Source organism: Zosterops lateralis (genome assembly GCF_965231275.1).
Source record: "Zosterops lateralis genome assembly, chromosome: 6".
NCBI lineage: Eukaryota > Metazoa > Chordata > Aves > Passeriformes > Zosteropidae > Zosterops > Zosterops lateralis.
In genome coordinates this window covers 52,431,150-52,458,154 of record NC_139761.1, presented here as the reverse complement: position 1 = coordinate 52,458,154, position 27,005 = coordinate 52,431,150, and the positions used below count along the sequence as shown (strand labels likewise).

Genomic DNA, 27,005 nt, shown 5'->3' with positions numbered 1-27,005 from the left:
GTTTGGAGTCAGGATGGCTGAGCTGTAAAGAGGAATAAACCAGGACCCTTTTTATGCTGTGGTACACAAGAAGTCTGTGTCTTGGCTCATTTCTACCCTCTAACAAGAGGGCTGCTGCAACAATTGAGCATAACTTTTATTTTTACATTTTTTAAGTTGAGAGTAGTTATCTTAGTTCATAACTTCCTTCCCATTTTCTCTAGGAAGTAATGTACCCGCATCAGAAAAACTGGGAGTTAAGCCATTGCTCTGGAACTAAAATGGCAAACATTCTAAATTTTCTCTTAGTGCAAACATGGAAATTTTTTTTCAGAATTTGAAAGTCAGTTTTTGACTTTGGAAGTCCTGAAATTTGAGTACTCCATCTCCAGAAAATTCTTTTCTCCTCCATTTCTCCATTGACAATCAACTTAATGAGACTGTCCCCGAGGCTAAATAAATAATAACAGGTACAAATTGAGGATAAGGGTAACAGGGTGATGTGTGCAAACCCTGCAGCTCCTTTTTGCACATTTCTATTAAAATAAGTAGTTATTAAATAATACAAGCCCTCAGAGGCCTCCTCTCTGTGAGATGCATATACAGCACTTGAAAGTCATGGTGATGCCAAAGAATATAGGAGTTTCTATTAAAAATTAACACCATTTACTGTATAGTAGGGCACAAAATACTGTAAAGCCAGGGATACAGTTTCATGACTGCTGAGTTTTCAATGTATTATCATTTGTGACTTCTGAAAAGCACCTTTTAACCACCTGCTAATATATTATTTCTGTATGACTTTTGCTAAAACAACAGAATGGCAACAGATTGTGGATGTTCAGTAGTAAAGGTCTGTATCTTCTCTAACTGCAGGTTTTCTCTATAATTATCAAAATACTTTTGCTCTTGTTAGAAAGCATTAAGTAACTTCCTTCTGCTGCCACTTGAGCAAAAGTCAAACCCAAAAGCCTGCTGTGATAAGCTACACAAAACCAAGGGAGACCTTGAAGGCGAAGAAGTACGTAGATACCACCACAGGAAATCAACCAAACGAAAACCCACAAACCACCACCACAAAAAACCTGCTCAAAACAAAACCAAGGAAACCCCCCAAACCCCAGGAAATAACTTCGTTCATTTTCTGCATGTTCTCTATAAAAGTTTGGGGCCTTCAGAAGTGGATTCTGTTATTTCATTTGTTGAAATGTGATGAGAAAATTAATGTAATTTGTAATGGGAAGAAATAGGTTTAATAGTGTTTGTGCTCAGCCACTTGAGGGGGTAATGCATAGAAGGTGTGAGGATAAAAAGGTAACACCTGCCTCTGCCACACAAGAGGGTTTTTTACCTCTGTGCCAGGGAGACTTTTTTGCTAAATAATATATTAGCTAATAATATATTAGCTAAATTATATATATATAAAATTTTTGTGTGTGTGTGACCTGCCTTTTAGGGAGTGTTTTGGCTATTTTCCTGTTTGATTTCATTGTGCCTCTGAACTTAAATCTTTCTCACTTCTGTTAATTTCAAGTTAATGTGTTCTGTGATTGTATTGTGCGTAAGTGGGGCACAACCCAAAACCTGGCTGGAGTACATGGAAAATTACTTAAGTTTGAAGACAAGTGATTGCTTTAAAAGTTGCACCTCTGAGTATTTGTGCTGCCATATTAATTGTGCTTTTGTCATAGTAATTGATTTGGTGTGACCTAGTAAGTCTGTCAGGGGCCACCTTATTTGCTATCCACAGCACTTGTAGGATTTAAAGAAAAATGTAGAAGTCATTGGTGGATTTTTTTCCCCTCTTTTACATTCTTTGACAGTGTATGGGAAAATAGCAAATGAGGAAACAAATCTAGCAAGTTTTTTTTCCTGATTAATTTAAAGCTACTTTTATTTGGTACCAGTTAGAGACCTGAAAAACAGGTCTGAAATTGTAACTCAGACTTTCCAGTTGCAGTGCAATCATAGTTACCCTCGTCATGGGGACTGCAGGGAAGTAAAATGATGAGTAAGGAGATGGGTTGGGGAAGATTTCTTTGCGTAGAGTTGAGACTGGGGTTAAGTGGGAAGATGAGAGAAGTGGAAAACAGAGATGTGTAGGTAGTGTGTGCCTGGGGGAACAGGGTGGGTAGAAGCTGTGCTGTTACCTTAATCACCAAATGAAGTGGATGTTGTACTTTCAGGTAGCTCTTTCTTTTAAATTAGTATTGATGCTCTTCAGACTCTTCTTTCATTCTGACACAGAGGTTCTGTTTTTCCCCTTAAGTCTCCATGGAGACTTTTTGTAGTTGAAGTTAGGAGAGGTTATATACACACAACGTTGTCTTGTCATCCATAATTTCTCAATTCTCTAAACTAATCCCAAGCATTTAAGTGTGTGATGGCTCAACTGGAGTCCTGTACGTAAGAAAAGACATGCTAGAGAGGAGGAGGCTGTTTGTCTCGGACAGTGTTTTTCTGCCATGCTCATTTTTTGGTGTCAGGCTTCTGACTGATGCCAAATGCTGGTTGGATTAGTAAAAAAGCTTGCAGTTTATAAATTCAGAGAGCAGCTCTCATACATATTTCAATTATTTGGCATACTAAACTAGAAAATCAGATGAGGAAATTTCAAAGTGCTGGTACTTTGGCTAGTAATGGAGTGATAAAACTTTTAACTTTGGCAAACAGATTGTTTGCAAGAAAGAGATTTTGGTTTTGCTGACGATATTTATCACGTACTTTACCTGCTAATTCTTTGTTGTTGTGGCCCAGGCTTATGTGCAAAAATGTCTTTTATATGAGGGTCAGCAGAAACAATTTTCCGTGTATTGTATGTAATATTCTGTATTATATGTCATATTTCCTGAATTCTGAGTCATAAGTTTACAATCATTTCTTATTTCAAGAAAAAAGATACTGAAATACATGTTTCTAAAATATATGCTGTGTATGGATGTATTTTTGGGTAGCATCTGAAATACTGTCATTCTGAACCAACTAATAGACTGTAGTGATTTTTTTTTCCTTTCATGATGTCTGTATCAGGTGTTCCAGTCAGAGATGTTGTTTGTGCAATCTGTCTATGTTATGAAGGGTTTTTTTTCTTCTCCTCCAATCCTCCTGGTAGCCACTGGTTATGTAGGGAAGGTTGGAAAAGCAAGGAAAGGATAAACCTGAAAGTGTAGGGCATTTTCCTTACATTGTAAAAATAATTTCTTGAGTGAATAAAGCAGTTGAACAAGATCTTTCAGGTCCAGTGAAGAGAAATTCAGGGCTGCTGATGATTATTATGGAATTATAAAGCTGGACGCTTTCACATGACATCAGAGGTAAATTTGACATGGAATACCCTGGTTGTCAGTGGATTCATTAACTTCAAAAGGAGAGATTTTACACTGGCTGCTACTGCTGATGTGTTTGGTTGTAGGTCAGTGGTAGAAGAGTTTTGTACTTAATGTGCCAGGTTGAGGAATGCAGAGGGCTGGAATTGTGTTGATGCACAGTAATTTTAGAGCTGATGGATCGTTGCTGAAAGCAGCTCTTGTGCTGCTGTGCTGTCCTGGCAGTTCTCAGCTTGTGTAAGAGTCACTTGAAGGGCAAGTCTAGGAACTACCCTTGGGCTTTTTGAGCAGAACACCAAGGATTGGTCTTATTCCTACCAGGCAAAGGGTAAAGGAAGCAGGAAGGTGGCTTATAACCAACTTCCACTTGCCCTCTGGTCCTGTGCTGCTGCTCTGGGGCTCTGGGCCAAGCATACATAATGTGGAAGACGTGCTAGTAAACCACATCACTTGAAGATAGAGAATATATGCAATTTGCAACAATTTGTACAGAATGTGGAGGAGGTTGCATTTAATATGAAGCTTAGAAACAAAGTTATGTTACAGACTTGTTTAACTGTGTAAGTGTTTTGTAATAATGGGTAGCTTGCATTTCAGTAGTCTTTTTAAAAAAAAAATAAATCAGAGTACTTCCAGACGTGTTAGTCTCGTATGACAGACTCTTCATTCATCAGGAGTTGAAATCTTGCCTGTCTTTTCCCCTACTAGAAAGTAGTAGTTCCCTTGTACAGTCCCAAAGGCTTTGTGCATTCTAAAGAATGTGAAAGGTATTTCTTAAAGTAAATTCTTTTGTGCTCAGAGAAAGTGTTTACCTCCACTGTTTAAATGTTTAAGCTTGAGTGAGGAATAAAATAATATTTTAATGTGATTTGTAGTTAACTCAGGTTGCATTGTTTTGGTTGTTGTGTACATCTCACGTGCAGGACTGGGATGGTTACCAGTGGAATATTATTTTCAGTGTATCAGGATCTAGTTTTGCCTTTATTCATTATATTAATTTGTGTCCTTTGAAGCCAGTTTAAGTGTGTCCTGTCTCTGGCATGCTAAGCTACAGCATTAGCTGTTCTCCAGAATGTAATTAAATGATTGGAAGTTATTGCTACTAAGGGAAAGAAAACATCTACCGTTCATCCAGAAATAAAACATTATAGCAATTCAAGCCAAAGAGGATAAATAGCCTCAGGCTATTCTTTTTTAAATGTCTAGGTCAAATGTCTAAGCTTTAATCATGAAACTTGTTGGTATGCATGGAGATATTTACAGATATTTCTACTTTTTTTTCTTCAGACCTGACTTAGGTTTGAAGGCTTTTTTTACTGTTACTGAAAACAATAAAACTCTGTGTTGGTATGCATTGGTTTAAATGTATAGCATATTTATGTAATAACCCAGCTTTTATGGGTTTGTTTTCTTGGTTTTGTGAAATGCTGTGTGATGTAAAATATTCTGATGCTTTTACTCATGCAGAAGAACTCCAGAAGAGCTGCTGAAGTTGAATCTATTGCAGTTGCTGTGCAAATTGGAATTGGTCCGGTAGAGAAATTGAGGTAGTGCATCAGAATCCATGAAGTTGCTAAAAAAACTGTATTTTAGGAGTAATTGCGTCACCTCTAAAATGAGTAGCATGATATAGGTGAGAATTAAAATAATAATAATTTGAAGCTTAAAATTATTTGAAGTTAAGTTAATTCATTTTTTTCATGAACTGAAAAGAAATGGAAAGTTTAATTTCTAAAAGTAATGTTTACTTTTAAATCTATGCCAAGGTTCCTCTACAGTGTGCATTGTCTACTTCAAAGCAGCATTAGATCATTCATTCTTTCATTAGTGAATCACTAGAATTATTTGTTCGACAATGAATCACAAAGCAGGTTTGAATGCAGCTTATTGAGGAGTGTATTATTACCCAATTTGCATCACAAATGCTGCAGCATATATTTCATTTACGTACATTGACTTACTGATCCTGTTTTTCCCTGCTGCTCCTTTCCTCCCACCCTGCCTTATTTTATCTCATTCTCTGAAAGGACAGCTGAAATTCAAACTTAATGCCTTTGATAGCTGTTTGATTTTCTTTTCTATTACTTTTATGTGGTAATTTGCCAGCCCATCAATTCTGTAGATAAAAATCTGTCCTGGCTATAAAGTGCATCATTTACTAACAGTATTTCTTACAAGTAAGGTTAGAGATGGAAAAGATTACACTGAAATTATCTGGGTAGATGTTCAGGAATGTATAAAATGCAGAATTTTACAGCATGAAATTAGCCAAGAACGTAGATATTATTTTCTGAGTCGTGTTAAAGAAAGTATGAGGTGCTAGTGCCTGGAAGCAACCTACACTTCTGTGTCGTCTGTGCAAGTGTGTTATTTAAATTCAGTTATTATTCAGGGTAGTTTCTAATACTGCCCTTTTTTTAGTATCATAAGTCAGTTTTCATGTGTCAGATTTGAGTTACAGGTGTGTTTTGACTTTCAGTAAATTCTGTGTTATCTTCAAGAGCTTTCTTTTGTCCTTCAGATTTGCAGTAGTGTCCCTGTTGTAACAGTGTCATGGGTGGCATTAACAACAGATCACATCTCTGAGAAGATAACATTCTGAATGTGTTGGTCCAGTCAGTGAACCCCCATAATATGTTTGTCCTGTCAGTTCAGCATCTTTGACTATTTCTGATGCACTTGATTCTTGATAGAAGAAAATTGGCTACGTGGAGTAGTGATTGTGGGGTGATCACCTGGAAGTTCATAACATGTTGAGTTTCTCCTTTGTCCTACTTCATTTTGTATGGCTCATAGTGCCATAGTTGGCTGGAGGATGTTCTTGGTGGAGTAGAGGGGATTTAGTGCTAATAACACATTCAGAAGAGCTGCAAAATCATTATTTGCTTTGGTATTTGGTTGAGTTTGTTCTAGATTTTGTGGGATTGTTTGGTGGGTTTTTCTTTTCAGAAGAGGAAAAACATTAGAAGTCAAAAAACCCAGAAAAGATTCAACACAATATAAAATTTATGGATGAACAAAAAGCCTAGTGTATATGTGTAATATTAATAAGCATTCAATTTTGGTTTATTGTGTGCAGTATTTGAGTTTGTGTCTGAACTGGCATTTTTTTTCCCCTGAAAACCTGTGAGCTAAACCATGTGCAATCAGACTGTGTACCTCTTCCCCATGCTCATTCCCTTCCTTTTGTTTCTCTCTGCGCTGTCAGGATGTACAGGGTGCAGCCCTTGAGATGTAGACCTGTTTCTTAGTAGGTGAGAGATTTGAGTTTGCCCTTGCTAGACGGTGTCAAGGAGCACAGCAGCAGCCTCTGCTGCCCTCTCCTGCTGTGCTTCCTGGCTTGTGTGCCTGGAAAAGTCAGTAACTTTCAGGATGGAGCCAGGACAAAATGGGCTTTCAGCTTTGGAAACTGATAGGGTAGAGAGTTCCATGCACCCTGATGCTCTTCTAGGAAACAGAAATATTTATAGCTTAATAAAAGTTCCTCAGCCTCATCCTCAGTGTTAATTATGGGCTGGGGAGAAAGTCCTCACACACATTACTTAAATTACCATGAAGATGAATAAAACCATGTGAAATTCTCAGGATAATTGTCATGGTGGTGTTATTTCTGTCACTTCAGTTAGACTAATCTTGCATGTTCAGGGACTTGTAATATATTTTTTCATATACATGGGTCACAGGTAGTAAAAAAACACCTTAATTATATTAGTGGTACAAGAGAAAAAGTTACTGAGTATATAAATTAGTAATTTGGGTGATCTAGGCAATATTTGATCAGATGCAAGCTAGATTAACAGTTTACTTTCCTTTTAAAAAGGCCATAATCTGTCATTTCATATGCATATCTAGATATGCAATAACAAGGAAATAAGGAAAATTTTATTTATTGAAAGGTTTGAAAATGAAAATTCTATGTAAAAGTATATAAGATGTGAAAACCTCTATGGTAATTCCTTCTCCAGGAATTAATTGCTCTTAGGATATTTGGTGAGAGAAGTAAGGAAGAGATTAAAAGTGTCATGGAATAAGAGCCATGTGGGATTTTGTACGTATGCCATTAAATGGTTTGACGGTATTTTAAGGGCTCCTGTTTTGGATAACAAATAGAAACACAGTTTGGAGAGAGTGTTTGAAAACTCATTTAATTGAGCATCGTATAAATATGGACTGAAAACAACTGGGATTTGGATGACGTTTCACAGGACAAAGAGTACTTAAAGTGCAGAGCTCTGTGGTAAAGTAGTGTTTACTTCAGAAAGCATGGGCTGCCAGTTTAATAATTAAAGTTTAACTGGTGTAAATTGCTGTAATACAAGTCTCCTTATGCGGAGGTATTGCTAGAGTGTAACTGCATAGTGAAACCTTTCCGAATGTACAAATCTGAGATGGCGAGTATCTGTTTGGTCCTTTTCATGCATTTGTTGTAGCCAGCTATATTACAAAATGTTTTATTTATCCAGCATACTTTTGGCTTTCAAGATCTGGTACAAGAGGCTGCAGCACGCTTTGCTAATTCAGAAGGCATGTGTCTTACGTGGAAATTGGTCTGACAATCCTGAAAATAAAAATACCTTGTAAGTTGTTATCTCTCCTCTGGGGAACATTGTAGGTGCATTTATGATGTTATCAGTGGCTGTTGGCAAGTGCTCGACTGAGATCACAGGATCATGTTCTTCCCACAGCGGAGACAAGTTTGTTTTCCTCTGTGCCGCAGGTGATGAGGACTTCTCCAAAGGATTTAGGAAATCTGTATATTCTACAGTAGGTGTTGAGTCATTAGTTGGGTGTCTAGTGCATGCTGATTGACTCTAATTTCCTGAGTCTAATTTGGGTCAAAACTCATTCTAGAAGAAAAGAGTTTCGATGTTTTAGAAGTAAAGCTCGGTCACGTCATGTTTAACTAAAGGTGCTTTCCTGTACAGTTTGCCAGTGCCTCTTGCTTGATGTGCTGTGTCCAGTTCTGGGCTCCTCAGGACAAGAGACAAAGAGCTCCTGGAGCAGGTCAAGGGAAGGATGACAAAGCTTATTGAGGGGATGGAGCATCTATTTAACAGGACAAGAGGCAATGGGCAGAAACTGATCCATGAGGAAGTTCCACCTGAACACGAGGACGAATTTCTTTACTGTGCAGTGAGCAAGCACTGGGACAGGTTGCCCAGAGAGGTTTTGGAGTCTCCCTCACTGGAGATGTTCCAAAACCATCTGGACTCAATCCTGTGCCATGTGCTCTGGGATGCCCCTGTTCAAGCAGAGAGGTTGGATCAGGTGATCCCCTGTGGTCCCTTCCAGCCTGACCCATCCTGTGGTACTGAGACAGCATTTGGTAGGTTTAGGACACCCCTGAAACTGAAAAAAATCTGCACTGAATTAAGATTATAATGTGCGAGGAAGGATATCTTGGAATAGTTCGATGTGACACTTGCAGCATGCACAGGAATTCTTGCTTCTTTTTAGTTGTGTTGTTCTGGAAGGATACATTTGAGAGCAGTTGGAAGTAATTTGGCAACTTGATGTTCAGACTGTCCTGCACATGCAAATCCCATATGATTTCAAAGTTTACAGGGCTTTTGCACTTCAGTATCCTTTTGTATGTGGTGGTACAGTACTTGAGTTTGGAGGTTATGTATTAAAAAGAGCCATGCATGTAGTCCCAGGAGGTCTTCAGTGATAACCTTCTAGGGCAGGAATCTGTGAAACAACGCCATGCTAATTTGCTCTGATTTTGAGTTTAGTGTTTTAAAAACAGAAGGACCAGTTCTAGTTGGGGCTTATAGTGGAGTTTCAGTTTTGTGATAGAGATCTGAGTAAAAGCAGTTGAATATACTCTAATGTATGTGGTTCTGGCTAACTATTCTGAACACTGCCTGAACACTTCTGTGGAGTGTTATGATTGTCATATGTACTGAATCCAGTTACTTGCAATTATTGTTGACTCGTACACATAGACATTCATGAATGACCTAAAAGTGAGATAGGTGTGCTGAAGCCAGAGCCAGTAGTGGGATTGTATATGGGAGTTTGTCTGCAGACATGAATGCTGCTCTTTTTTTATTTGTAGATAGCATACTTTTAATAGTGACAAATCTGGTGTGCCACAGTTCTTCACCATTTTGCAATATGTGCATATGGGTTAGATACAAAAGTGAAGCAATCCTTGCTTTTCCTAGTCATTAATCATTTATAGCACTCTTGTGGGGTTTTTTTTCGGCATGTTTGGACTAACAGCTTAGAGTTTAAGATAATTCTAACCTAAGCCGATGTTCTTTATGTGCAGGTGATTCCTATTTCAGGAAGAGTTTTATGATAAGTTTTTCCACAGTTGAACTCTTGTCCAGTGATTTTCCTTTGAAATAGTTGCGATTTTCATTTAGGGAGGTAAGAGTGGAGTCTTGGCTTTGGTTTCTTTCCTAGACTAGCTTTTTTCCCCCTCAGTTTGTGTGTGGTTTTTTTTTTTTTTTTTTTTTTTTTTCCATGTATTCTCTCTAGTGACTGCAACTTGTCCCTCATATACAGGCAGTTCTCCCAAATGAAATATTTAAAGTTTAGTCATGTTAAGGAGATATTGCTGGAGTGTGCCAGAAGGAAAGGACTTTGATACATCTGGTTCTGTTTCGGTATTGAAGGGTTCAAAAATAAGAACAAAAGGTAACAGAGAACAGCAGTACAGAACAGTTGTCCCTGGTTGTAACTTTTTATCTTTTGTTCCAGAGGGGTAAGAATCCTTTTGGGCACAGCTGATAAGATTTTTCTATAGAGTTAGTGTAGAAGGAGGGTTTCCTCAGGCTTTTAATAATAATATTGGTTTTAATAATACATTTTTCATTTTAAGTTCTACAGAATTTGTAGTTCTGTATTGAATATGGCTCATATGAATTTGAGCACACTGCTTACACTTCCAAACTTGAGAAAGGGGAGTATTTTCCTTGTGCAGGCTCTGTAGATGGAACACTCATGCTCCATGCGTGGAGAATGAGAAAACACATGGACACATTAGCTGGAATGCATCTGGCACGGCTCTTCCTTGGGGAGATGGAGTGTTCCATAGCTCTGAGTTGTTTTCTTTTCAGAGTGGCAGAAAGTTGTTCCATATTTGTTCTTTTTCCAAGATGTTCTGGCTTCCCAAATTCTTCTTTTGCGACTTGAGAACTGACTCCATCTTGTACTCCACATGTGTTGTATCCCTATTCCCACTGAGATGGAAAAGTCAAAATACTCCACCATTCATCTTTCATCAAAGCAAAAGTGGGTGAGATCTTTATCTTGGAAGATTTTCTTCTTGGAGGGGTATTGAAGGGCCTGTGGATGTCACAAGTTGACATCACTCAAAGTCAGAGCCTTTAGCAGTGTCTTTCATGGCAGGCAAGTTTTTGGTCAGCCAGCTCCCTGGGTGCTGCCTTCCTAACCAGTCCATTTTGAGGATATTCTCTCTCTGTCTTTCTGGATTTTACTGAATAACCCAGTGCTGAACAGTTGTCAAATTTGTCATGTAGACAAAGTTGGGTATGCTCAAAGTGCTCCGTTCTCATGTCTTGGAGGGCATGGCTGCTTGTGGCAGGGAAATGGAATTAAGAAGCTGGAGTTGTGACAGTAGCAGTTGTCCTCATTCCCTGTGAGTTCTAGATATGCCTCCACAAGACTTGTGTTCCTTTTCTGTGGCTACAGACCAGTTGTTCAGCCAGTGCACATTTGTATAATGTACTTTCACAAAGAAAAATAGTAAAAAATTACTTTTAAGCAGGTTAATCTTTACTTTTGCAATGAGAATTCCTTGCCTTCGTGGAATTAGTATCTCAGAACCTTTCCAGTGGTCTGTGTCTGTCAGAATCATTACTTTATTCTTGGGAAAGATGTACTGCTTAAATAAACTTGCTTAAATAAATAGAGGATCCTACTGAGGAGGAGTCCCTCTGTGTGGAAGTGGAACCATGCTTCGATGTCATGTTTTGGTATCTGCCTGCAGCCTGGATACTGTTGCCTGTAAAGGAAATCTGATAAACCTCCTAAATCTCCTGTGGTGGGTTGACTCTGGGCAGTGTCTAAGCCCTCCCCAGGTGTTGGCTTGCTCCTCTACAGCAATACTGGGGAGAGAAGCAAAGGGGCAGAAGTGAGGAAAAGCTTTGTGGGAAACAAAGAAGGCCGTGATGCTGTGCAAGCATTGCTGAGTGACAGCTCAAAGTTTGGTTTATTATCAGCCCTGCTGCAGTCACATATCTAAAAGACAGCACCATTCAGGCTGCTTTGAAGGGAATTCACTTCATTGCAACTATACCCAGTACATTCTGTCCCTGAAAGTCTCCAATTTTTCTTATTTCACTGCTCACCGAGTAGGTGGGGAATACCTTTTTTTTAAGGAACTGAGCACTTGCATTAATCCTTCTTCTTAGCTGAACATTCCAGATTCAGAAGCATTTGCAGCACGAGGCTGATTTCAGCAAAGGCGTTTGTTCCTTTGCCTCAGTGCAGTCGAGCTGTCAGATTATTTCATGCTGCTTTCCTGAAGTGACCAAGCTGTTCCTCTTTGACTTCCTGCCCACTGAAACCAGACAGAATTACTTCTTACTATGTCTTCAGGGCATTTCTTCAGGACTTGTTAAGAGACCTAGATGATACTTGTCTGTGGAGTTAGCTGTTGTGCAAAAGCTTAAACACTGTACCAGTGCAAGTTGTGGAGTAACTGGATGTACTCTTGATTCCTGAGTGAGGAAAGGCCTATTTCCTATAAAACTGATACCAGTCTATAAGCTTGGTTCTGTGATTGCATACTCAGCTGACAACTATGGTAAATCAGGATGTCTTCCTTCTAAAGTAGATGACCCATTTATCTTATGTGACTCATTGTACCAAATGTTACCCCAGATGACTTGAAGTATCTGGAATCGTTTTGAGTCCTTCTGGCAAGCATTCCCTTGGTGAGTGGATCAACATTGTTCAGATTTGTTGTGGTAATACTGTTCAGCACTTGAACTTCCCTGAATCCTCCAAAAAAGTGACATCAGATGTTTCAGGACGGTTGGGAAGCTCATTTTCAGTGATGTTGTGCAAGGACTGTGGTCTTGGTTGGAAGAGACATTTTGCATCAATGCTATGGAGCTGTGCACTCTTGGAAATGGGTGGGCAACCTCACTGCCTAATACCAGACTGACAGGTAACATAACGCAGTCACTTCTCTTTTAATAAGCAAATTGAGTTTTGGGATAGGTACATGGAAATTCACTTGCCAGCAATTCACCCAAGTGAAGCTTCAAACCCTAATATGTAAATTTGAGATGTCTTGTTACTAAACCATGAGCAGCAGATTCTAATTAAAATGTGGAAAGTGGGGTATCAATCTGTTTTTCTTCCTGCAGCAACTGGAGGCTCTTCTGCTCCTTAATGAGTTCGCAGCCAAACGTTCTTGGACACACTCCCAATTACATCAGGGTGTCTGGCCATATTTTTGTTCTGGTTCCACTGTTGCAAATCTTTCTAGCCCAAGGAGAGACTGCGTATGTCACTGATAATCCATGTCTTTTTATATAGGTGAGAAAACTTTGATATTTAGAGCTTCTGCTATTTTTGTTTTGGGCGAAAGAGTTGAGAAATCTCAAGGCCTTGCTTAGCCTTGTGGTGTTTCATGTGTATTTATACCTTATGTTTCGGTACTGGTTGAGTATGCTTCTTACTGTAGGTTGGAATGTTCTCCAGACTCAGGTGACAAGGTATTCAGCACTGCATGAATACTGCTTAGGTTCTGGTTCTTGATAAGTAAACTTCCCGTAGAGTTATTCCATCTCTGTTTCCTGGTATATATATGTCAAGTAACTGAATTGTGAGGCTTTCTATGAGTTAGAATTCATATTAGGTCATTTAATTTACATCCTGGTAGGAGTTCAGAGGCGTGTAAGTGTGTTGCTGGCTGATGTTTTCTTCAAAACTGCTGCATCACTAGAAATGCTATTGGAGAATCACCATAGAGTGCCTGTTGTAACACTGAATTCTTCTGCATTTTTCATATGTGGCCTACATTAAAAAAACCCACAAAACTAAAGAGAATTACATATTAAAGAAGCTCTATTATTAGGCCACAGTTGAGAGCAGGTTATGGCAAGAATGGTTTTCTGTGGCAATAATACTACTTAATTTGTAAGAGTTTATCTGTGTGGGGACACAGGGACTTAGTGGAGTTATTGCAGTTGGACATAAGTAGCTGTTGTGCTGTCATTTTTGGTGTTCAGTAATTAATCCTTCTCTGAGTATAACATGGGGATGTCCCTGTTTTGACAGGTCATCTGTCTTTGGCTTGAAGTGCTGTGATACTATGATGGAAAATATTTTATAAGTTGAATCATTAATTTTGTGTTCTGACATCTGGCACAAGGAAAATGTCATTTGAGAGCAGCTGTTAGGTTGAAGAAAAATTAGCAGTCAAAACCTTGAAAATTAAAGTTTCTTTTAAATATAATGGTCCAAGATAATGATGTATTTAGTAGGCAAAAAAATGAAAAGTGGGAATGATGAGCTATTTGCTTCTGTCTCTGTGAGTCACCCATGAGAGAAGAGCCTCATGGACACCTTTCCTTACACCTCATGATGTGGCCACTGCTGGATCATACCCAGTTTTCTGCCCTGAGGTTCAGGGCTGCATCTGCAGTTGGTGTGGGAGAGGTATTTTATATCACACTAATGAAGCACTCCAGTCAACATTGCAGCTCTCATTGTGAGATTTGGAAATAAAGCTTTGTTTTTTAGGAGCTTCAGTAGTAGATGATACAGGTGCTTCTCATTCATGTAAAGTTATCATAAATAAAATGTTTCAGACCTGAAGCTGGTATGCTTTTGTTCTTGTAATAAAAAGCAAATTCAATAACCACTCTTGGATCTATGAGTGCATATGCTGGTGCAATTTAACTAAAAGGATCCTATGTATTAAAGTTTGTAAGGTCAAGCAGATTTGGGGAAAATGAGAGCTGAGTGATGTTATCTTACAGTTCCTTCCTACTTATGAGTACCTAAGTGCTGCATATTAAATCTGAACCTTACAATTTTGCTTCTGTTACTTTCTAGATTTAAACAGTACACTCCTGCATTCCTTCCCCTTGACTCTCCTAAAGAATCATAGAATCCTAGAATGGTTTGAGCTGGAAGAGACCCTAAAGGTTGTCTGTTTCCAGTTCCACCACCATAGTCAGGGACACCTTCCACTAGACCAGGCTGCTCAGAGCCCCATCCAGCCTGGCCTTAAACACTTCCAAGGATGGGGCATCCACAGCTTCTCTGAGTAACCTATTTCAGCATCCTCACAGTAAAGAATTTCTTACTAATGTCTAACCTAAACCTCCTCCCTTTCAGTTTAAGGCCATTCCCCCATGTCCTGTCACTACCTGCACTTGTAGAAGGTCCCTCTCCAGCTCTCTTGTAGCCCCTTTGGGTACTGGGAGGTGCTGTAAGGTCTCCCTGGAGCCTTCTCCAGGCTGAACACCCCCAACCCTCTGCCTCCATAGGAGAAGTGCTCCAGCCCTCTGAGCACCTTTGTGGCCTCTGGCCTCACTCCAACAGGTCCATGTCCTTATGTGGGGGGCCCCAGAGCTGGATGCTGTATTCCAGAAGAGCAGAAGAGAGGAGCAGATTCACCTCCTGTCCTCTGCTGTCCATTCTCCTTTTAATGCAGCCCAGGACGCGTTTGGCTCTCTGGGCTGAAGTGCACATTGCTGGGTTGTGTTGAGCTCCCCAATAAGTCAACGCTCCCAAGTCCTTTCTCCTCAGGGCTGCTCTCAGTCCGTTCTTCTGCCCAGTCTGTGTTTGTGCTTGGAATTGTATGTATTCAGTTTAAAACAGGAAAAAAGATGTCTGCTTTGTAGCAAAGATTAGTCTTCAGAAACAGAGCCCAGATCTTCTGCTGCAAATATGTGAACTTAGTATAGCTAGAACTGTCTTCTGGTGCTGTGCTTGCTTTTCCTCATGGGATGGAAAAGTCTGTCCAGAATTGTCTTTTTGTCTCTGAAAACCGTCCTCTCTGCTCACTTATCATGGGTCTGTGTGGTGGTGAGCCCTACGTTGAAATGCAGTTATCAGCCAGCTCTGGGAAGTGCTTTGCTTACTCTTTTGCAACATTGCATTCCCTGTTAATTAGATATATCCGACTCTCTGGTGCCTTTGAAACAAGTCAATGCTTGAGAAGACACATTTGGTCTTGTACAGTGACAGTTTTTCTCATCAGCAGAATTTTCAGGTGATAATTCACAATGGTAATCTAATTTTATCTTTTTTCAGAGGTTGAATGTGGTAGGGATAAGATTCTTCTTGCAGTCTGAGTATTTACTTGAAATCCTTCTGACAGGATGTAAATGATGTTATACAAACCGTTGTAATTTTTCAAGCACACAAATATTTGTCTTAGTGATTGTTAACAGGGAAAGTGTGTAATTTTATATAGGTTTTGAGAACCCATTTGCTTGTCATTGTTTCCACTTCTTATTTTGAGATACAACAGGTGTGAAAACTTTCTTTCCTTTTGGAATGATCTTTCCCATCACTTTTTATGAGACGTTTTGTTTCAGAGCTCTTTACCTTTTGACTGAATTTGAGCTCTGTGACTTTCTCTCTCTCAGACAACCACTTGTTCAGACCATTGGATACAAATGTCAGCTTCAGGGGAAGTGTCATTGTTTGCCTTGGAAAAATGTCTTTGTCCAAGAGTTTACATATCTTTTACAACACAAGACTCAACCCCGGACTTTGTGTATGCTTATTCCACCCTGGATACCCAGCTACTACTGATCTACTCTCCCAGACAGACCAGATCTAATATTTTTCTGTTAGCGTATGCATCAATTTTAGAAGAACTTGCTGAACTCAAGACACCGTCTCTGTAAAATAATTTTCCCTACTCAAGTCTTAGAATAAGCAATAGAAAAACAAGTGTGATGATGAATTGAACTGAACAGCAAACGAGTGATAATTCCATGGTTTGTATTCCGGCTTTATTGTGTGTTCATAGCTGAGAGCTGAAGGGAGTGGAGAGAAGCTGGAGGACTGGCACTGTGCACTACAGAAACTTCATTTCCTTAGGAAACCAACTGGGGGAGGGTGAAGATATCCTGTCAGGAGATGCTGAGAGCACTGAGCTCTGAGTTTTTGGGAAGAAGATGCACCCAGCAGTAGAACTGTACAAGTATTCAAAGCTTACAGTGCAGTAACAATGGTGTTGCACACCAGACTGCTATGGAGCAGGTGTTGCAGAGATCAGAGGCTTAGACTGAGATTCTGGGAGGGATCAAGACCTTTAGGAATTTGGGCATCAGTAGCTTGGTGCTCACAGAGTGACTTTTTCTTCCTCCCATCACCCAGATTTTTTTTTTTTTACTTCCTCCCCTCCCCTTTCTTTTAATTCTTATTCTGTTTTTAAAATTAAAATAGAACCACAAAATTAGGAATCTGCTTCAGGCTGTTTGTAGAGGATTTAGTCTGCAACTTTCCTATATTCTATAGGCCCTGAAAGAGCATATTAAAATTTTAATTTCCTGATCAGATATGTGGGTTTCTCAAATGAATAATTTGTTATGGTACTGTAGATGGCACTTCAGATGAAATTAAGCATAGTTTCATTTTTTTACTTTGTCGTGTGACTCTCAGTTTCCCCCAGGATGTCATAAGAAGGAATCTCTCTTTGCAATGGCTTCATGACCTTGTTTATCAGTGTTCACACAAGTGTGAGTGAGGAGGATTTCAGAAAACCTCTAAACCATATTATTGACATTTTCAAAAGAGCACAGTAGCATGTTTCCATATTCAGTTGAATGTGCCAGAATTTTGTTTAGTATTGTTATCTGTATTGTGCCGCTCATAGATCTAATTATGACTTTTTTTGGCTATGAGCAATGGTTAGACACTTCCAGAAGTTATTTTGTGTATCTGAACAAATAGTGTACAGTCAGTAAAATGATAGATGTGGGATTCCCACCCCATGGCCCCAGATTCTCTGCATACTCTGCTCCGTGGAAAAAAATTACATAATAGGAAAAAACCCCAAACCATAATAGAAGCTAAAACATGACTGTACTTAAATAGTGAACCAAGTGTTTCAACATCTTTAGGGGATGTTTTAAGTATTGCATTTAGACCTGAATCTTCATATTCAGGAATCCTGTAGATAAATACTGATACAGAAGAACTGTTATATATAGTCGTCTTTTCGTATTATACTCCTATAAAGTGATTTAGGAAAATAAGTTTTAGCACATGAATAGACTTCTTTAAGAGAAAATGCCTTTTTGTGAAGTTGTTTCTTTGCTAAATTTTAGAGTATGAATAACTTTTCTTTGTACTCCACAAAATCAGATTACAGTTACAGCTACTTACATCTCTGGAGTGTAAATATCTGAAGTCTGATCCTAAACCTTGCCCTCTGTGTTTCGCTAAAAAAAAAACCCAACCATACAAAAAAGTAAAAAAAAATGCATAAGTGAAGTATTTGCACAGGCTGGTTTTTTAATGTGTTCAAATTTTGAATGCTGAAATGAGTGCTGATTAAAATGTTGAAATAACAGTACTGACAATGTAAAATTGTTTTTGGTAAAATTAAAATCTTACAGTTATGTTCAGGAAATTTTTAAGTGAACTTTAAATTAATTTGGTGTATCAGTTAAAAGTTCATTCTAAAGGATGGCTGTAGAGGAAAGATAACTTACTGAAAACAGTAATCATATTTAGTAAATAGGACAGGGTTCTTTTTAAAGCTGGGCACGTAAACACAATTTGTTAGAACTGAGAAGCTGCCTAAATTGTTTTTTTAAACATTTAAGACATTGATTCAGAGTACAAAGCTGTTTGGCATAGTTGTACAAAGCTGTATGAAGTATGGCTTTGGCATCCTGATTTTTATACCTTTCTTGAAAATAAACAACATTTTCTCCAAGGCAGTTGGAAGTCTTCTTCAGTGTGGTGTGTTCAAAAGACTGTTTGTTTAATATAGAGTGTTTATTTTGAAGTCTGATCGTCCCTTCCTATGCAGAACCTGGCAAAAGTGATTTGTTTGCAAACAAGAAGGGGAATTGTCAGGGAGAAGGAAACTTTCTCCCTGCCAGCTGCCCTAGCTTTTTTCCAATTTCTTGAATATTATGCCAACTGTTAGGTAGGGAGTTACTTGAAAATGATTTAACATTCATTGTTGTTTTCTTGTCTGTTATTTTTTAAGGCTTTTGCAAAACCACGTTACTGTCCACCCAGCAAAAATGCCGTGTTTGTCCAGGAGTGTGTTACGTCCCAAATTCCTGTCTGGAAGGAGGAGTCCTGAGGTGCAGCTGTTGCAGCCAAGCTGCATTAATTGTATCAGTAACTTATCTAGATAAAATATTGTGGGAATTGGAATGCTGGTGAGAGGTGTGAAGGGAGTTCTTCGGGAACAGCTGGCACTGCCATAGGTGTAGGCCTTTTTAAAATAAACTTTTTAAAGGACAGCTCATGGTGTTGCAGAAGTTCCCACACGAGATTTAAAAGATGAGAAATGCTACAGCAGCAAAGTCAAGTAACTTTTTACAGAACATTGTGAAGTGTCAGTGAGTTCATTGCCACTGGTCACTAAGGTTTTGTTCTCAAGCATGGCTTTCAGCATGAGGCAGCACTTTGGACAGTTTTCCAAGGATAATTCTGAGCTCGTGGTATTCGGCACGTTTCTTCAGAAGGGTTGGATGCTGCTGGAGTCTTGGCTTCCCAAACCACTGTGTGCACCCTCAGCCAGTGTTGTTGTGCTGTATCACACTGAGCAGCATTAGAGAGACACTGCTGCTGCAGCTGAATAGGCCTCTAACCTGTGGTGATGATTGTAACATCCCTGTTCATTCCTTCTTCTTCCTTCTTACTCTACTTCCCTTTTCTCCATTTCCTTCCTCTTCTGCTTTTTATGGTATTTATCTGTTTTCATTTCACTTGGCACTGCTACAGCCTCAGTGGATGAAGGTCATCCCTGAATGTGAATTTCCCCTGGAAGATCTGTTTGAGGTTTCCTGAGTACCAGGGTTAACCTCCTTTCAGCAGAAACATCAACTGATTTTGTGGAATGAGATATGGCATGCTTTCCCATATTCCCACTTTACCTTAATTAATATACAAGCTAGAATACTTCCCCTCCTTTATTTACTGAGTATAGAAGTGATTTCTGGTGGCCAGGGGCAAGGAAAATGTTGGCCTGCCTAGAAGAATATTTATTGCAGTGCTGGGGAGGATGATCCTGAAGCAAGGTGCCAGTCTATGATTCGGGTGGTAATGATTGAGCCTGTTTCTTGTAAATCCCTTTCTTTGTGCTCTGCAAATCACAAAAGTACAAAAATCAAATAAACACCAAGACATTCAGGATTTTGGACCATCCCAAGTATTTCAGGTAGTCCTGACTGCAGTGCCAGTACTTTTGGGGGAAGATTGAAATGCTACTTTTTTTTTCTCCCACTAAGTTCAACAAATTTTTCCTGTTTACAAAGAAAAGAGCCTGAGGATCGCCTTATCCCATTATTTGTTGCATCCTTGATAATATGGCAAGCTTCCAGAATGTCTGTCGTTCAAATTCCCGGGATTGTTGTGTGCATCTCTTTGACCTGGTTGAGATGAACTGAGTGAGTTGTGCCAGTTGTACAAAGAGCGTCCGTGGTCGTTGTGGGAAGCCTGTCATCATTCCATCTTCTTAAATGTACCAGCATTTTGTTTACCCTTTTGTGGCCATTAGACTGCAATAAAGTCTATATTCTCTTGAATAAATCAGAATTGAATGCTCCTTATGTAAACTTCCATGTCTAGGCTACCTCACACTTCAAGATGCACATGGCCTGTGGTCCCGGTAGGAGTTGGTCAGATTTTTTTCTGGATTTCATGTATTTTAAGCCTCTCAAAGAAACATTTTTCTTTCTAGATGCTTAATATTAGTTCTCCTTTGGCTTCTTGTTCCCTTTTGTTTCAGCACTGACTTCTGTGCAGGGACTAAGTTAAAATGGGGATATCTTTGTAGTGTTTTCTGTCTGCTGGCATCAAGGTTTCTGTAGTGTTGTGTATGAAGGTATAGGGAGGCCTCAAGAACATTTCTGTTCCCAAAATGGAACATGAGTTGTCTTTGTGCTTCCATGAGAAGCATTTCCAAAACACCTAAAAGTGACAAGAATCCTGAATAGTTTAAAGCTTCTGCAAGATTCAAGTTAAGAACCTTGATGTGAAAAAAAGGGTTACTTCAGAGCAGATTTTAGTGATGTCTTCAGCACTAGATCCTGTTTTGAAAAGGATCAGAGGTACTGTGCTCTGCCACCTGCCTGTGCATCTTTCACACTGGCAGTGTCCTCCTAACTCTGAACGTATAAAGTTGTACTTCTGAATACTTGAAATAATTTCTTACCTTACTACAGTGGTAGTTTTAAACTATTTTCCATGGTGTAACAATTGATGTTCTTTGTGATCTATTGTGTGTTTCTTCTTCAGGCCTGAAAATTATACCTTGTAACAGATCACCAAAGTGCTTCTATTCAAAGCTTTGCATGTTAACAACACTTAGTGCTCAAATTCATTTTTATCAAGGATTTGTAAGTGAAAAGACAGAGTTTATCAGAGTCCTCATTAATTTGGAATGTAAGTTGCATTAACAGCTTGCTTCTGGAATTTCAAGGGCGAGCAAGGGATGGCATGCGACCTTTCATGGGGAAAGATTTATATAAGGAGGGAGTTTAGGGGACTTGGGTTCAGGAACCAGAAAATGATGCCAGAATTTTAATGTGTTGCATGTTTGTACTGTTTAAAGAAAAAGATGGGAGAAGGAGAAAGAGGGCAGATCAGAAGAAGTTAGCTGGGGAGAAAAGTTGCTTTTCTCTTAGTAGCTTAAGGTATAGACTGCTTGTTCAGAATTTTAGCAGGCTGAAATTTGGGGTTTGGTCATGGCAATTCACTTTGTGTATGTACTATACATGGGCAAGAATGTAATGTCTAAAAATTTGAAGCCTAATTTACTTTGAGGTCAACTGTGATTCTTAATGGATTAAAGAGTTAAGCCCTCTTAAAGGTAGAAGAACTGTTGGATGAGGATGATGAATGATTATTTTAACCTGGCACCTTTAGTGAAAATGAAAATGCAAATCATTGCTGTAGGTGCCAAATTACAGTTTTGAAAAATGGCTGCAATGCTTTTACAACTTTTGTATTCACTTCATGTGACAAAACTTTACTACAAAATTAAAGAAAATTGCAAAATACTTCAATTGAAATATGGGAATAATTTTGCTTTTGTAGGAATGGCTATTTTGTAGGAATTACAATATAACAATATGAGTGTTTAATAATAATGATAATGGCAGTAGTTTTGTTGGAAATATGTCTCTTGCTACGGCCAGGCATGTTTTGAATATATAATAAATAATGAGAGCAATTCCTGTTTTATGTTGAGCACACTGTTAATGTGCAGTGATTACCCATGCTCTGCTCACACACACAAATAGTGCATTAAGTAGATTGTTGTCTGAGTGATTTCCATAGTGCATCTGAGTTTAAGTGGTTTCAGAAACCTCCAGAAGCTTCTGTCTGATTGATCTGAATTCAGGGAGCAGTCCTAGCTGTGGGCTTTCCACCTTGGTTTTGGGCAGCTTGCACGTTATTGGAAAGGATACCAAAAGACAAATATCCTTTAATTGATGATACAGAGGTTCTTTCTGATAGCTGTGGCTATCTGAAGCCATGGACACTGTGATGAACTATTTTTCCAGTTTAAAAATGAGGTGTCAGTGTTAATGAGTGACAGTTCACAGGATCATTTAGGTTGGAAAAGATCTTTGAGATCATCAAGTCCAGCCTGTGACCCAGCACCATGGTGCCAACCAGACCACGGCGCTGAGTGCCACATCCAGTCGTTCCCTGAACACCTCTAGGGATGGTGACCCCACCACCGCCCTGGGCAGCCCATTCCAGTGTCTGATCACCCCTTCCATGAAGAAATCTTTCCTAATGTTCTTAAAACCTCTGAAATCTTGGTAGGTCTGTAAAGCAGATACTGTCAGGCACTAACTGAGGAGGTTACTACTGGTTTTCACTGTATGCATGTTTTTATTGTGGTGTCACATTTGTTTAATTAGCTTTAGTTAATAGGAATTTCACCAGAATACACGATATTGAGGGAATGTCCTGTTAGTGTGAAGACTTAATAAAAGAAGCTTGAAAGAAGATACAGAGTGAAGGGAATGTGGTCAAAATCTGAAGTCGTTAATGGGAAAATCTGAATCACCTTTTTAATTTTTTTCCTCATATGGCTTCAATATTTTTGCAAAGCTGTCAGTTACCAGTAGCATATATTGAAACAAGTGATAGTTGTTGAAATCCCATGACCTGATATTTTTCTGTTTCTTCCTGTTGTGCTAAAGCAGTCAAGAATGCAAATTCACTTGGGTGTTGAGTTGTAGCCACCTCTTGAATAATCTGTTGTCTTCAGAGGCAACTGCTCTGCAGAAAGTTGGATGATTTAACATAAGTCAGCTGAAGGCAGATAGTGTCCACACCCCCTCACCCCAAACAATGAGATTTAGGGACTTTCTGCAATTCTGCTGTTATTTTGCTCGTTGGATTGAAAAATGTCAACTGAGAATCAACAGTAATTGCAGTTTAAAGTATTGGGGAAATGTGGTGAGCATATGGTACTGGATTGGGTTTGTTATTAAAGGAAGTGCAGCTGCTGGGTCTAAACTTTTCACAAAGAAGGCAACTTGCCGTTCAGTAACTGTTGTAATTGAAAAGAATAATTTTATTTATTTTTCAAATTACAATGAATTCGATCTCATGATTGCAAACATAGAAAACTCTGAGATCTGTTCTGAAAAGGATCCTTTTCTACAATTTTTGAGAACTTGGATACCAAATCAGTTGTGGCTGAACTAGGAGGAGGTAGAAGGTAGATTTTTGGTTTTCAAGTGTTTTCCCAACAGTGGAAGCAGGATGGTTCTGGGGACACAAGGAGGGACATGTTGCTGCACCTCTTGGAGGGAGATGCTCCATGGGATGTGTGGAGTGATTTCTCTTTCATCCCAAGGTGACCTGAAGTACGAGTTCAGGCAGCATAAGAAGTTCAGCCTGGCTTTCAGAAACTATTCAGAGGCACATAATCTTCTTCAGGTAAATTCCTGTGAGTTTAGAGTCTTTCTTGAAAGCAAAATGGAATTACATGCAAAAGCTCTAACACTGGTGGCCAGCATTAGTGGCCTAATGAAAGCAAACTAAAAAACCTGATAAGCTTTTGACATATAGGAGAGAATATGAAAACCTTTTTTTAAAAAAAGTGTACATTTCAATTCTGAATTAAGAGCTTCCTATACTGTAAGGTAGGGAGAGTCTTTGTAGCAGTCAAGTAACAGGAGAACTAGAAGGATTAATAGCTTCAGAACATGATGAAGTAGAAGAAATTTTGAGCTACTTTCCTGGATGTCATTATTTATAAGTGTAGTTGGTAGTGTCAGAGGTCTCAGTCTTTTGTGACCTGGATTCAGAGTTTAAAAAAAGTCACCTGTGTTCCCACAGAGAAACTTGGGGAGCATGTACATAGCAGGGACTGTTTGCTGCTGTAATTCTTTGATACTTCCTTTTCCAGGAAGTCTGGATATCTCTGTTCAGCTTGGTCCTTCTGCCCTTTCTTGCTGCTGGCCTCTCATCCCCAGGCTGTGCTCTGCCTGCAGGGTGTTTGTGCTCGCTTCTACCGTGGGTGCATTTGTTTGCTGTCTCTTCTTTGTGCCACCTGCCAGCCCTAGAACAACTGGAGGAAGAAGAGATTTGACAGAGATATGACTTACGATAAGCCGATAACGTGGTAATTTGAGACTTCAACTCAACAAGGGAAGAAGTTCTGACACTGAGTCAATGAAGGAACCTTTATGCAGTCACCTATTCCATAGTCACCACTACTGTCTGCATAAAGGAATGGAAATGTTTCATAGGCTACATGAGGGGAGCACTTAAAGTGGGATCAGTGACCCTGTTCAGTTATTACAGTCTAATAGAGAGCTCCTTTTCCTTACAAAAACTGCAGCTGTAGCCATGTCTGTATTTATTCCTCAGTTTCTGGCACATCCTAGCTCTGCCTTCTGAGCATCTCTGCAGCTTCTCTAGAACATGATGCTTCCTTTGGCTTTTAACTTGCTGATCTCATATGTAGAACTCCTAGCTAACCCCATGTGATTGCCCTTCGTCAGCAGGCTGCCCTTGGGAGTCACAGTGTGTGCTACCTTGGGGGTGAGATTGCTTTTGGGAGTTTACTCTTTGTAGTTTGTATGTCCATTGTACCAAGAACATCTGTTTTGAGATTATTCTCAAGAGACAGTCACAGAAGGTTAAGTGTAAATATGCACAAACTGGAGAAAACACTTCTTACTAACCCATCAGATTGGTTCTGCCTAAACGTCTTGTAGGATGTGTTGTGGGTTTCCAGATAGCAGCAAACTCAAACTGTAAATTAGCAGGAAGCTTAGAGGAAGCCCATTTTTTTTCACTGTCACACTGATTTATGCTAGCAGACTTGAGTTGTGTCAGACTGAAAATGGTTTTTTATGGTAAAGCCAGGAGAGTAATGTATTCATTGCTGCTGCCTGGGTGTCTGCAGAGGAGGCAACACATATGGACTGCTACTACTAATACTTAAATTGGACTGCTTCATAATGCAAAGTAAGCTTTGAGAATTTGACAAGAAAATGTTTAACAATTTTAATGCTTACTCTCAAGATTTTGTGATATGACTTTAGAGAAAAGATGATTCAATTAGATACAATGGGTCAGCTGTTAAAAGGTATTTTAAATGATTGCAAATTTTGACTTTGCCATTGATGTATGGACAGACTGAAGAATGAGACTCCCTGGAGAGCAGCCCTGTGGAAAGGGACCTGGGGGTCATTGAAATTACTGTGAAATTCTCCCTTCTTCAGGAGGGGAAGAGGAGGGGCAGGCACTGATCTCTTCTTTCTCAGCAACAGGACCTGCAGGAATGGCCTGAAGCTGGGTCAGAGGAGGTTTAGGTTGGATATTAAGGAAAGGTTTTTTCAATATTTACTGCAGGATTTTAGAAGGTGAAAAAACAGAAGTCCTGTTGGTAAATGCATTCCTGTACCGGTCAGGATGACACAGCACTGTGATTGTGGTGTATTTGTGGTGTTTCCAAAATTTATCTATAGCTCTGTTGCTTGCAAGAAAAGGAATGTGTAAAAAAAGAAGACAGTTGCATCAGAAAAGTTATCAGAAATTACCAGCTTTTCTTCACATCTTTCTGTGTGGAAAACCACTGCTGACTTGTCCAAGGAAACCAATGAGAAAGGCTGGCAAAGAGCTAATGTGTCCTGGATTAATCATGTAGAGTTTTAATCTGCAGATTTATTTCAATCTATAGGGTTCTTTTGCAAGACTGCTTCTTGAGAAACTTTTGCTTTAAGTATCACATTATCCATTTTATTAGTTTTTAACTCACTGTTCCTTGTAGAGAGAGATCGAAATTATCAGTAGTCATCTGTCATTTTGAAAATGTGCATGAGAGGCAGAGGCTGGATATAGCTCGTGGCTTCGTTTCATGTAGTGATTCCTTGTATTACTGCTGGAATATGTTAAGACTGTATTTATTATTTGACTTACAAGACACATTTGAGGACTGTGTTCTGCCTCTTGTGGCAAAAAACTTACTAATATTTGGTATATTTTGCAAATATTCTCAAATGTATGGTGATTTTAATTCCATCAGTTTGCCTTTAAGTAATTGAATTTTATCTTTCAGCAGGACCAACCGAAGGTTTGGGGAAAATAATACAAAGATTTCCCCAGAAGGACTGGGAAGACACTCCTTTTCCACAGGGAATAGAGTTGGTAAGTTTGCACTACATTTTGCAATTTTTAGAATTTCTTTCACTTGTGGTTGGAGGATACATTTGCCGTCATGTAATGATCTGTATTATTTAACTCAGCAGGGAATGGGTAGAAATTAGTGAGCAGAGGAGATAGATAATAGTTTAAGAACCACAATTTTGGCTAACAGAAGATAATTTGTTCTGGTATGCGCAGCTAAATAAATATTCCTAGAATATAAAATATGTCTGCTGCAAATTTATAAACTGTGTTTAAAAGAAATGCTTATTTGTGCTCTTATGCTTTTTGTGAGCAGCCTTCAGATGGCAGATGACTTCTCATTGTCATATTCAAATAATTACAAATGTGTATTATATACTTAAAATAGATTTTAAAATATTGTAAAATATAAAAGATAAAATTATATAATTAATATCTAATTTATATGTATCATATGTATAATTATAGATTAAAAAAGAAATTAATATAATATCCCAATAAACTGGATTTATTAAAATGGTCAACAAGGCTGGTGTGCAGGGATCTATTTTAAACAGAGAATTCCCAAGGTGCTGCTTTTTTTCCCTTCCTTGGTCTCTTCTTGTGGGATGCAATGAAAAGGTGTCTCTCACTCATTTGGATTAGGGATTCACTCAACATTTGTCTCTAAAAATCCTGAAGAGAACCGAAGGACTGTGGTCATATTCTGAAATGAGGTTTCTGAGAAGTCAGAGTGAAACTTTTACTGCCCTGAACTTAGCAACTTCTGGGACAGGATGAGCTAGAGGGGGAGATGGGCTGTAGGAGATGTTGCAATAGGAGTCTTTGTACCGTGGGGCAAAACAGCTGCAGAGGACAAAGACACGGACTCTTCACTGAGTGTACTGCACAGATCCA

The 27,005-nt window shown here is 39.0% G+C and overlaps 1 protein-coding gene across 3 annotated transcripts in view; it reads left to right on the top strand.

Moving 5' to 3' along the window:
• SBF2 (SET binding factor 2) overlaps window positions 1-27,005 on the top strand; it is a 235,288-nt gene that overhangs the window by 18,225 nt on the left and 190,058 nt on the right. For all 3 annotated transcript variants that reach the window (XM_083863029.1, XM_083863028.1, XM_083863027.1), the window contains exon 2: window positions 26,041-26,129. In XM_083863029.1, the coding sequence (XP_083719155.1) occupies window positions 26,041-26,129 (89 nt within the window). The remainder of the gene's footprint in view (window positions 1-26,040; window positions 26,130-27,005) is intronic.